General features: G+C 40.2%; 2 protein-coding genes across 3 annotated transcripts; one reads left to right on the forward strand and one right to left on the reverse strand.

Moving 5' to 3' along the window:
• Window positions 1-1,233: 1,233 nt before the first annotated feature.
• Window positions 1,234-7,919, forward strand: chp2 (calcineurin-like EF-hand protein 2). 2 transcript variants are annotated; one of them, XM_051065603.1, is made up of 7 exons: window positions 1,234-1,402; window positions 3,193-3,265; window positions 3,480-3,560; window positions 3,817-3,941; window positions 4,050-4,111; window positions 4,723-4,845; window positions 7,795-7,919. In XM_051065603.1, the coding sequence occupies exons 1-7, from the start codon at window positions 1,336-1,338 to the stop codon at window positions 7,867-7,869; spliced, it is 606 nt and encodes a 201-aa protein (XP_050921560.1). In that variant the 5' UTR covers window positions 1,234-1,335; the 3' UTR covers window positions 7,870-7,919. The 2 variants fall into 2 exon arrangements, with proteins under 2 accessions (XP_050921560.1, XP_050921561.1); XM_051065604.1 differs by lacking the exon at window positions 7,795-7,919 and adding an exon at window positions 5,316-6,161.
• A 459-nt stretch (window positions 7,920-8,378) lies between these two features.
• On the reverse strand, window positions 8,379-12,102 carry LOC108890277 (E3 ubiquitin-protein ligase TRIM21). Its single transcript, XM_018687148.2, has 2 exons — window positions 11,976-12,102; window positions 8,379-10,901 (listed from the first exon to the last, which is right to left on the reverse strand). Exon 2 carries the CDS (start codon window positions 10,897-10,899, stop codon window positions 9,121-9,123), a length of 1,779 nt encoding a protein of 592 aa, XP_018542664.1. The 5' UTR covers window positions 10,900-10,901; window positions 11,976-12,102; the 3' UTR covers window positions 8,379-9,120.
• Between the last annotated feature and the right edge of the window lie 498 nt (window positions 12,103-12,600).

A 12,600-nucleotide genomic window follows, 5' to 3' on the forward strand; every position in this document is an offset into this window, starting at 1 on the left:
ATAAAATCTGAAGATGTTTGTATTATTACATCTTTAGTTCGAGATGCTTCACAGGAGTAGATATAGTTGTTGACAAAAAAAGCTTTTTACATATGGAGTTAAAATATCAGTCTTTAATTATTACACCTTCACTGTGGATGTTGGTGATACATAGACAGTCCATAATATCTACACGTCCTAACTCATCTTGCTTAGACATCCAGGTCTATGGTCCGGTTTATATGGAAATGGCTCCATCTAGTGTCCATGAAGAGACTTGACAGTGTGGAGTCAGTTTATTCAGCACCATCAGCTTTTATCTGCTCCTCATTAGCTGCACTGAGTCAACACACCGAGGTACAATAGGAATAGGATTTTCTGATGAAGTATCCAACTGGAATTTAACCCCAACCCCAACCCTAACATCTTGGAGGAGGTCCTGAGAGTCATTGTCATGTGAGTTGTTAGGATCACGTGGGTCGAGGTGTCAGTGGGGGTTAAATCACCTGGGTAAGTATCTCAAGACTGCACTGTAGGTGTCTGATAGTTGGTGTGGTACCATCTGTCCTCCCTATCCAAGATTTGGACATTATTGTCCTTCGAAGGAGTGTCCCTTCTCCTGCAGATGTAGATGAACAGCCCAGTCTTGTCCCGATGAGGATCAGGACAAGACTAACTGGAAGTCATGATCAGAGCTGGTTGAATTCTCTAAATGCTATGAAAAGGAGCTTCAGTGCTTTCTATCTTATTTCCTTTAGCAGAGGATACACTGGACCTTCCTTTATGCAACGAAGGGTAATGGTGTCCCACAATCCCTTGCAGCAGCGTAGTTTCACTGCATCTGACTGACTGTGAGCAGCAGTTGTGTGGATCTCTGACGTCTCTCAGATTAGGAGCTGCTTTTAGTGTTACAACAGTTTATTAACCCCCACAGTTAAACCTCAGGATGATCTGTGAACACAGCCCCAGACATGTAACAAGTCTGAGCTGTAGCACTAACATATCAGCTGCAGCAACACAAGGTTAAATACACAGAGCGAGATTAAACCTTCACTGTTACAAATGCATCATTAACTGTTATCTTGTATGCATAAAGGACAGCAAAGTTATTGAGGATTCTATTGAGGTTATAAAAATGATTTCAAAAGACCAGAAATGCAATAGTTCACAGGGATTTTGTTTTGAGCAGGTCTTGGATGCTCATTGGTCAGAGTACCTGTTAGCAGAGCAGTCACTGGCTGGGGGAGGGAGGGACTCAGATACAGTCAGCCTGCTGCAAACTGGAGACAACAGACTGCAGCTATAAGCCACGGAAACAGGTCAAAACAAAAGGCAGCGTTGTGTTTGAGCGGCAGGATGGGCTCCAGCAGCTCCAGCATGGACCACATCCCAAACGCTGAGGAGCTCATGCAGGAAACCGGCTGTGAGTTCAGATTCTTTGGCTTTAAGTGGCCTGTTAGTGGAAAATAAAAAGAAAAGAGAAGGAGAGAGGAGAGAAGATTAGCTCAGATTAAGGGAAATCAACTTCAGGAAAAGTTTTATGAACATTAAAATATGCATATAGATGTTTTAGTAACTTTATTTTGTGAAGTTTCAAGTAAATTTCCTTTAATATATATTTAAAGTTTAAATGCATGACCCAGAAAAACAATCATGCAAACTAGTTTTACTTACAGAGAGAAAACAGACTTTAACAGATTATATCACACTCAAACTAATCATACAGTCTATTATGAAGCATTTATTTACTGTTTATACATATATACAGATAATTTTTTATGGGTTTATACAAGTGTTTAAAACTCATGGAGACGCTGAGACTGAAGGTTCATTTTTGACCTTGGAGATACAAACCTCATTAATAAACATATGTTTATGTAAAATATAAAAACATTTTTATAGGATTGTTGTATTGTCAGTCATTCCTTATGTTGTTATGGTGCTATAATATTATCAAAGGAAAAAAGTAAAAACATGCTTAAAATCTGATCATATTGCCCATAATTTCTTACAGTGTTTGTTATATTTAACGATGTTGTCAAACCAGTCCTGCTCAGGTTCCTGTTCTGGTGCTTTTGCCTGTATTAAATGGTCTTTCATCACATAGTTTCCTGCTGCTGTTCTGAGTAATAATAAGTGTAAACTCCACTGAGCTCCATTAAGACGAAGCAAACTACAGATGAAGTCCAGTGTGACTCAGCTGAAAGCTCAGGAATGATTTTACCTGAGGACTTGAAGTGGAGGTGATTTTGTCCACTGTTTGAGTTGAATTTCTTGACACAGCTGACTGTTGAGTCTTTTGACCTGCTGTGTGTGTCTTTGTGGGCTGTCTGATAGCAGCACAGTGAGCAGCTGTTAAACTCATCAGTGTTGCTTCATCTGTTGTTTATCTCAGTTTGTGCGTCGACACCCTGAGCTGTTCACACTGATACAGACGCACAGTCTAACATAACTGTGCTGCTGCTGTTTACTTCATTCCTCTCTTTCTCCTCTTGTCCAGGATCAGAATCATCTTCTTTTCGTTGTTGAAGGACCATACTTGTCAAAAATCCATGTGCAGACCAAAATCTCCTGCTAACAAGTGTCAAAGCCTGATATATCTCATTCCTCTGAGCCACAGAGCTCCATTTCTGTCCAAAAACTATTAAAACACATCATCAGTGAGTGGCAGTGTTGCACTGGGTGACCATCCTGCTGCTCTACCTACCATCTGGAGCATCAAATGTGGATTAATTAAGTTATTGTGTTGTAATGCAGTTAGTTTTGAGCAGGGGTTTGGTGCATTGAAGGACACTCTGACATCTAAGGTCTCAGCTCCAGAACAACTGATTGAATTCAAGAAACAACCAAATTCACGTAATCCTTTACATAATGTCCTCGTTTGTCTGTTTTTCTTCTTTTTCTTGCTCTTATAAAATCCTAAATCATGAAAGTTAAAGGTTAACTGAACAAACGTGAAGCCTGTTCTCTGCAGGTGTGTTTTAGGAATGTAACTTTCCTGCAGAGCTTCTTATCCTGAGTGTAAATAAACGGAGAGAGTCAACAGTGCAGCTGTGTGATTCCACCGAACAAAGAAACACCATCTGCTCTGCCTCAGTATGAATCTGGGAAATATTCTGACAGTGTTTGTGAAGATCACAGAGGACTAATGTGATCTTGACATGATGAGCTAATGATCAGTCTGTGATCAATCCACTGTTCTCTGTGTTTCAGTCTCTGCTGCCCACCTCCTCCGTCTGTATGAGAGGTTTGAGTTTCTGGACAAAGACCAGACAGGAGAGCTCAGGTTGGTGAACAGACTGAACAGAACAATGACTTGATATTCTCTGAGAATAGAAACTGAACAGAAACCCAGCTGTTGTTTGCCAACAGACTGCATCAACACCAACACAAAACCAACCACCAACTGTGAGCTGAAAATGTTCCAGTCATTAGTCACTTCAGCTGCAGAGGTAGATGTCACACATCAGCGTAATAAAACCTGTCTTTCTGTGTCTCAGGCCTGAGGATTTCGGAGCAATTGGGGGGTTGGCCCTGAATCCCATCGGAGACAGAATCATCAGTGCCTTCTTCTCTCCGGGGTACAACAGCCTGTTGATGTTTGTTTTGGACCACTGACTTCACACATAGATTTGATTTTTTAATTTTCTTTTCCAACCATCCAGAGAGCCATCGATTTCAGTTATGAAAACCACCACATTCACGTTTCATTGGATTTTATTTCTGCATCTTTTTGGACATAACAGCAGAAGTGCTTAAGCACTCCATGGTCTATCCTGTGTTTGTTTGCCACTGTGAACAGAAAACAGGAAACATTTCCTTTTCCTTTCTCACCAGACAGGAAACTGTGGACTTTCCCTCCTTTGTCCGGGTTCTGGCTCACTTTCGTCCCAATGGCACAAACCGAACCAGGAATGGGACGCAGCAGGAGCCGGTCAACAGCAGGACCAGGAAACTCAAATGTCAGTACAGTTTGGTTTGTTCTGCATTTGTAGTTTGTTTTAAATCTGACCCCTTACCTCTGCTCCGTTTCTTTGAGAATCATTTTGAAACCGTCTGTGTGTGTTCAGTTGCCTTCCAGTTGTATGATCAGGACAGAGATGGAAAGATTTCCAGAGCCGAGCTTCTGCAGGTTTGTTAAACTGTGTCCCTGTGCAACACTCTAATAATAACTTAACTGTAAATGCTGCCTCTCCCACTCTGAAATCTGTTTAGTATTGATTTCATAGACATTCGATGGAAGCTCTGTTACCAGAGAAAAGCAGAAAAAAACTCATCCCCCATCTGTCTTTGATGGCACTGAAAACTTTTTGATGGAGCTAGGTGCAATCTGCTTAGATGCACAAAAGATCACAAAATATTTATAGAAATCATTAAAACCACTGATGCAGCACAATCTTTTCTGTACTGTCCATCTGTGGTGACACTTTCAGACGTCTCCTCAAAGGTATTTGACAGTTCAGTCTTGTCCTTGTTACGCTGTAGAAACACTTGCAACACTTAATTTCCTCAAACCAGACCTTTGGAACAACCAAATTACTGTTAGGAATGACAGGAAAATATAATCACGTGTCATCTGCATAGAATTGAATAAAATTTCCTGGACCTAGAATTGAACCTTGAGGGACGCCACAAGTAAGTTTTGGAAATGAGGAAATGAAACCGCCAAAATCCACTGAAAACTGAAGATCATTTGAACCACTCAATAGCGATGACTGATTGGTTGATAACTCTGGCTGACAGGTGCTGCGGGCGATGCTGGGGATTCAGGTGACGGAGGAGCAGCTGCAGAGCATCGCTGAGCGAGCCATCCAGGAGGCCGACCTGGACAGAGATGATGCCATCTCCTTCGACGAATTCAAAAAGGTGAGAACCACAAACTATCAGAGCTCACTTTTGTTTTAAGCTTAGGATGTTTTCCTGGTAGATTTGTAGCATGTTATGAAAATAAATTGACTTCTGCTGTAATAAAATCAGAAAAAATAAAGACCATTAGTTAAATACTTATATACATCAAAGTTAGAATTTTGTGTTTTAAATGTGAATGTTTGGGGAACATGGAAAATATTAAAATCTACATAAACTTACAGTATATCGAGTGCAGCAACAGTGAGGCTTTCTACTAAAATATGATTAAATATCCTCATTAAACAAATAAAGTTTGCTTTTTTATTTATAATGTAAAAAATTATCCTTGAAAAAGACCATATTACATTAAAAACACACCAACATCCTTAAGGAGATGCTATGTTGTGCAGCTTCAGTATTAAATGTCTGCATATATGGTAGGAAAAGCAAAGAAAATTTCAGAATGATTATTTTTATTTTGTTCTCAGTCACTGGAGAAAGTGAACATCGATCACAAGATGAGTATTCGCTTCCTGAAATAAACATGTGACCTGGATTTTTCTGTTTACTTGAAAAGAAGATGAAGATTCAATTTGAGATGTGAAGAGGAACAAGAAGAAAGCGATCAGTGACCACATCACTGATTTACTAAGAATGAAATTAGATGTTACACTGTGGTTACTGAATGAGTCTGATGTGCTGCTGGTTCACACCATCAGCTGTACTGAAGCACTGTAAAGTGCATCTTTAGCAGTGTTTTCTAATGAAAGTGGAGGCTAAGGAGTGATCAATCTGAAACATAACATGACCACACCAGGTCTTCATCTCCATCAAAAAAAAATGAAAAAAAGAGATGTCACCTCAAACCAGACTTTTCTCTTTGATAGGAATCAATACTCTGATCGGTATAATGAGCACAAATACAACTGTAGTTACCTCCTACTGGTTGGGAGGATGGAGCTGGAGCTGGATGAACCTCCAATGTGTTTTTCCCTTCATTGGTGGAACTTATGGACCCTGTTTTCCTGAAACTAAAAGCAAGCACAAGTGATTTTGGTGACCATCAGCAACAGGATGTAGGCCTTCTCAATGTAGAGAACCTCAAGTTCCTCCTGTCTCTTTTAAAGAAGAGTCCAAATTCTACTCTCCTCATCCACAGGAATACAAGGATCTATGACTGTATCTGTGAGGGTTCATGTGGACTATCCATGTGCAGCCCAAAATTCATGGCTGCATCAGTGTAAAGGCTGAAACTGTCAGCCTAACAATTAAATAATTAAAACAATTTTAATAACAATTAAAATAACTATTAAATAAAGACCTTCATACTCTCAGTCTGAGTTTTTTCACCTTGTTTCTGAGCAGTTTCCTTCTCTAAATCTTCATGGCTTTAGAAACTGAACATGTTTATGTCTCCAGTGATTTGTGGTCTGTGATTGATGAATGTTTGAATTTATTCTCCCAGTCCAGCTCCCCCTCTGCAGACCAACACCAAGCTGAAGCAACTCAAACTGCACTCTACACATTCTCTGTCAAGTTGCACATTCAAACAAATTCCAACTATGCAACATGAAAGCAACATGAAAGCAGTTAGAGTAAAACTGGGAATCTGAGCTTTGATACTCTGAGGAAGAGGGACACAAGGAACAAGTTTTTACCACCCCCAGGGTAAATGTTAAAGAAATTCTGTCAGGTGTGTCACAAAATCAGGTGAAAGCTAAAGATTAACGAGTAGAGAAAACTAAAAACAAACAAAAAAACCCCAAACCCAAATACAATCTGAGCCCTAAATTAGTTTTCAATTGGATTCTGGGTGATGGCATTGTATTCTTCTGCAGCAAAGAAGTGTTTTGAATTTGGAAACAAACCATATCGGAGGGCAAACGTGGTACATACAGAGGGCTGTTCAAGTGAGGAGATTGGTGTACAGTTTCAGAGAGTCTTTCTTCTGAGGCATCCATGGTATTGCACCTCTTTGCTCCCCAGAGGTGGACTCAGGTGGTGGCCCACATAACAGCACATAGCCAGCTCTAGTTTCCTCTAGATGGATCTGTAAAAGGTGACGCTAAAATGTATTATATGAAAGTGAGAACAAAAACAAACAAACTCTACAGAGATGCAGTTATAAGCTACAAAAGTACTGAAAGCTGCTGATAATGTCATTAAAAGCAATAATAATAGAAAATAAATAAACTGGCAGGTTTCTCTCGTTTTGCCTGCACATCCAGAAACTATCAGGAGCTTGTTTTAGATACACAGTCTGACCATGTCTAATCTCTGACCCATAGTTTATTTAGCTTATGTTTTATAATGCAATCACCACTGTTTTCTTCAACACTTACACAGTTACACATCCACAGAAGGTTTGCTAAGACTGTGCATCTTCATTTGCAGTAGTACAGCACTCCGTGGTGGAATGTAACTAATTACATCTAAATTAAAAAAAAAAACAAACAACTTTTTTTTAGTATAAAAATACTGTCATTGATAATAGAATATTGCATTTACATGGTGCTAATAAAACAAATGGTTTCTGTTTATTTTCTTGTTTTTGGCAAAAAGTAAACACTTAGAGAGCTTCTGTAACCCCCCCCTGTATTTACTTAAAATGGTTCGGTCCTGTTCCCATACCTGGCGCAAAAGGTAGCCTACTTGCTAGCAGTGAGTGAAGAGTACCGATGGGCAGGTTGGACCTCAAAATCGTAAAGAATGAAACGAAATACAGGCGAGAGGAGAGAATGTCACCCACCTGTTCTTACATTAAGGTGGTTATAGTCCGTGAGTGTTGGGAATTTACCTGTTAGCTTAACTCCTGATAAACAGGGCTACTTTGCTCCCCAAACATTAGCCACTTCATACCTTCACTGAAGTGTTTACATGTCCTCTTTTAACCTACGTTTAATCAGTGCAGGTAGACTTTCAGCAAGCTGTTCAGACTAAGGTTGTTCCTACCCTGCCTGGTGCCAGGTCCAACAGGTGTCTCCACATCCCCAAACCCCGACCAAAGAAACACCCCTACACCCAACTGAAGGAGGAAGGTGAGCAGCAATGCATATCACTTGGCATTAATGCAGGGGGGATTTATTTTCTTTATTTTGAGGAGTATGAAAATTATAAGAATTCAAACGCTGTAATTATTTTCACGCAATGACCATTCTATGAACAAAACAGCTATAGTCTGTGTTGGATGTTTGAAGCGCTGAGTGACTCTGTATTAAGTGATAATGTCATGTATTTAACTGAAGAGTTATGTATATTAGTTACATTTGTTTGAAGTTATTCATTAATGTTAATTTTACCATTAAAGTTATATTCAGTCGTGCATCAAATACTGAATTCCACTGTATGCAGAATGTCCAGCGTGACAGGCATAACTGCACTTACATATATGATAAATAAAAGTTCCAAACAAGAACAAAGAAATGAAGAAAGAGAAACATCATGTCAGATTATTATGTACATGCTCAATTTATCAGTATAATCAGCATCACAACTGCACCATTTCAAAATAGACGAGGATGCAATTACAGACCTACGCACTAGATGCACTGTACACAATATAATTCTCTCATTGCAATTAACTGCAGTAGACCTAACAGTACACAACTTCCAGTGAACCGTTTCAGATTGACTGGGTTGCAGTATTTCTGAACTGATTAAAACAAAGCAGAAATCAAGACAGTGAACCCAAACACCCCAATTACCATTATTACCTTAACATGAAAATGATATTTTCTAGAAGATACAGTCAGGTTAGCATGACTACTGATCTTCATTTCTCATCTCCTCCTCTACTCCAGTACTCTGTTTGTCCAACATAATATTACAACGAGTTTCCCTTTGCTTCTGACTAGGAGAAAAGACAAGAGAGTACCTGATATATGGAGTCCAGTCTGTACAGGACTACTGTACAAATTTGTGTAATATTTACTAATTGTCTTACAATATTTTGCTGTGAAAAGCATATATTCTACAAATATATTGACATGGATCATTGAGACAGGCTTAAAACAAACAAAACACCAGAGACAAATTCATATGACAAAGTCAACCAGAGGCCAAAGAAAACCACAAAAAACAAGAAATCATTGTAAAACTTAATTAGAAACTGATTTACACTGTGCTATTAATATCATTTGATCCTGTTTTTTGTTAAATCTTTTTTACTTTACAGATTATAAACATGGCAGATTCATGTTCACCAACAACCTCTGCCATTATTACAAATCAAAGGAGGACCACCCAGCTACACTTATCTGTGCAACTAGAGCTTGAGTTTAACAAACCGAATCACTACTTTCCTTTTGTGTATCTGACAGGAGTAATCTGTAGAGGGGTAGAATCACTCCCCTTCTCACTACTGGGTCGGAATATTGGGTAGATTGTGGTCTTTGTTGGGGTGCTGCTGTAAAACCCGAATGATGATAATCTACTCAGAAGTGATGCACCTCCTGTAAAAGCACATTGTGTAAAAGAGTAGATCAGAGCCCTAGTATCGACATCGTAGAAAGAGACCAATCCTCCTTCGTAATCCACAAACACCCCAACCTTCTGGGGTTTTGTGGACAAGGCCAGGATAACAGGAGGATTTGTGTTAGCCTGGCAATGTCCCCAGTATGACCCCAATGTCCAGCATCCGTTTTCAGGGCTGAGAGACAAATTAACACCTTTCTTGTTAATGGACTCTCTTGTCACTCCAATTTCCCATCCTGTTTGCTCTTGAAGTCTGACTTCGTAGTAGAACTTTCCAGAGGAAAACCCCTCATTTCCAAGGACAAAGTGAAGTGTGTCAAACCTTGCAGAGTTGTCGGGGACTGTCCTCTTTGTACCTCCATCCCTCACTTGTTTCCTGTCCTCTGAGAGGATGAGGGAGGGATGTGCTGTGTTGGGGTCCAGAGTCACTTTTATTGCATATTGCTTCTGGATTTTCCCAAGCTCGTCATCAAACACAGTCTGTGTTTGGGTATCCAGCAGTTCTTCAACTGGCACCTCTTTAACTGCCAGAATTACCTCTCCGAAAAGATCACCCATGTGTTTGCTGAGCATCTCTTCAATCTTGGCCACCATATTCCTCATGGTCTCTACATGCTGGAGAGTTTTAGTTGTGGGTATAAAGCAGTGTTTTGAGGTTGAAGGAGAGGGAGAGGTAATGGATGGGAGGTCCCACAGGAGTCTGAAGTCATCGTCAGTCTTTGAGAGCTCTTCCAGTTTGGTATTCATCTGATGGTTCTGGACAATCTCCAGCTTCAGATGTCTAATGAGAGCTTCAGCCTGCTCCTCTGCTCCTTTCTGCTTCTCCTCTAACAGCTCAATCAGCTTCACCTTTTCTGTCTCAATCGTGGCCACCAGAGCTGCGAAGGCTTTGGCAATTTCTGCCTTTGTTGTCTCCACTTCCTTCCTTCCTTCCTTCATTGATTTTTGAATCATATTAGATATGATACACTTATTGTTTAGAGTCTGGTTGACTTCCGTTTTCAGATGCTTCAGTTTAGTTTTCCTCTCCTTTAACTCTTCCTCTACAGAGACAGCATCATGCATTGCATGGTCATCTCCCAAGCATGAAACACAAACACAGCTCTGGTCTTTCCTACAGAAAAACTCTGTCACCTTGTTGTGTTTCTTGCACACTCTGTTCTCGAGGTTCTCCACAGGGTTGATCAGCTTGTGCCACTTATACGCCTTAATGGTATGATGTGGCTGCAGGTGATTGTTGCAGTAAGAGGCCAGGCAAACCAGGCAGGATTTTAGAGCCTTACGCTTCATCCCCTCACAGTGGTCACAGGGCACCTCCCCCGGCTGGGCAGGGAGATCACCGTCGTCACCTGCAGCCCTTGTTCTATTAAAATGTGCCAACATGTCTCTGAACTCTGTGTTGACGCACAGTTCAGGAATTCTGTCGAACATCTGGTTGCACATTGGACAATGGTTGAAGTCCTTGAGGGCCCAGTAGCCTGTGATGCAGGCCTTGCAGTAGTTGTGTCCACAAGGGATGGAGGCGGGTTCAGTGAAAACATCCAGACAGATTGAACACTTAAACTGTTCCTCAGATAAGGAAATGTTGGCTGAGGCCATATCTAGAGAAGAAAAGAATAGGAGGGGAGAGGTGGTTAACATTTAGACCAAACAAGTGTGTTGTGTTTGCTGGGAATGTCAAAGATTCATTGACTCTTTCAACTACAGTAAGCTGATTTAGTCTCTGCAAAATCTGTGTTTTTTCCTGGCTAAAGCTATGTGGATCCACCTCAGCTGGGCCAGTTTTATTTGGCAAAGCTACTGGGGTTCAAAAACAACCCATCCAAATGATTTCTTTCAAGACTGCAGCCGTAATAGCAGCTCTGAGAAGGCTGCACAGCAGTACCTTTAGCTAAATACTAACATCAGCATGCCAGTGTGCTCACAATAACAATGCTAACGTGTGTTAACATGCTAACATTTACCAGTTAGCCTTAATTTTGCAGGTACTACATCAAAGATGAAAGGATTAAGTCAAGTTTTAACCACTGGACAAAAAGACAAAGACGTCCTGAAAGTTATAATTTATCCTGAGGGGGACATGAATGTGTGTACCACATTTCATGACAATTAGTCCAATAGTTGTTGAGATATTTAACTAAAACCAAGAATGTCAACCTCATAATGGCTATATGTATACTATTAGTCTTTGTGCACCAACTGTAGAAAAAAAAGCTACACTTGATATTTTTTATGGTCCAATGTGGGAGTAAAGATGTAAAAGTCATATCTCTGTCTCTCATTATTGTTGGTTCCGCTCAGAGAACTTACTGAGAACTGCAGAGTCATGCTTGTAAAGGCAGAGTAGAAAACATGGACTGGATTTCAGTAAAAGCTGCTTCTTTGAAGAGCTTTGTTTTGTGCCTGTTTGATAAGTCAGAGTGATAAAAAGTGAGATAAGAGACTGAGACTGAGAATTAGCAGTGCTCAGGTTCTTACGTTACCTCCAACAGTTGATTGCTGAGTGTTCACAGATAACTGTGTACACCTACTAAAGCTTTTGTTTCTATTACATGTTAGTAAAAGAACAAAAGAATATGTCCTTGGTTACACACCAGATTTGGGTACTTCATGGTGACAATAAAATAACATTAGTGTGAGTAAAGTGAAGTGTCAGAGTAGGAATAAAGTCTCACCTGTTTAGATGTCGCAGTTGTTGTCTGTCTGTGTAAAAGTAGAAAGATCAGCTGCTGTGAAATCTCTGATCTCAGTTTCATTTCCTGACAACAGAGTGTGGACACGCCCTCGTTTCTCGGCCAACCTCTGAGTGTGTGTCTGCTCCTGTACTTCCATCTCTGTGAGGACATTTTAGTAGAGTGAGGTCAGGTTTGCAAAGTGAGAATACTTTGGAAATTGAGAATATTTTTTGAAGTCGGGGACACTTCTTAAACTTGAGACAATTTTGGAAAGTGAGGACAGTTTCAGAAAGTGAATGACATGTTCCTTCGCATTGACCAACAGGATGATGGAGCACTCTCTGGCATAATCATGGCGCTGGGGTTATATCGCCACCTGTTGGTTCGACAGGACTTGACAACGTGCTCACATTTCTTGACCCTCCTTCCGGACAACCCACTAATATAAAGTATGATTGGTTGAGGTCAAACTTATAGTCTCCAAATCAAGACATGGAAAAAATGTATGTCACTATCGTTGTCTAATCTGATGTGGTGACCATCGTGAAAGACAAAAAGTTTAAAATCAGCGTTAAAGATTTTTTAGAAAAAAAATTCTTTTTGAAAATTCAAAAGATTTTTTTTA

This window comes from Lates calcarifer, linkage group LG21, assembly GCF_001640805.2.
Source record: "Lates calcarifer isolate ASB-BC8 linkage group LG21, TLL_Latcal_v3, whole genome shotgun sequence".
NCBI lineage: Eukaryota > Metazoa > Chordata > Actinopteri > Centropomidae > Lates > Lates calcarifer.

Coding starts and splice junctions, on each gene's coding strand:
- LOC108890277 (XM_018687148.2), bottom strand. CDS start 10,899: ATGGCCTCAGCCAACATTTCCTTATCTGAGGAACAGTTTAAGTGTTCA.
- chp2 (XM_051065603.1), top strand. CDS start 1,336: ATGGGCTCCAGCAGCTCCAGCATGGACCACATCCCAAACGCTGAGGAG. Junction 1,403..3,192: donor GCTCATGCAGGAAACCGGCT/GTGAGTTCAGAT, acceptor TCTGTGTTTCAG/TCTCTGCTGCCCACCTCCTC. Junction 3,266..3,479: donor GACCAGACAGGAGAGCTCAG/GTTGGTGAACAG, acceptor TCTGTGTCTCAG/GCCTGAGGATTTCGGAGCAA.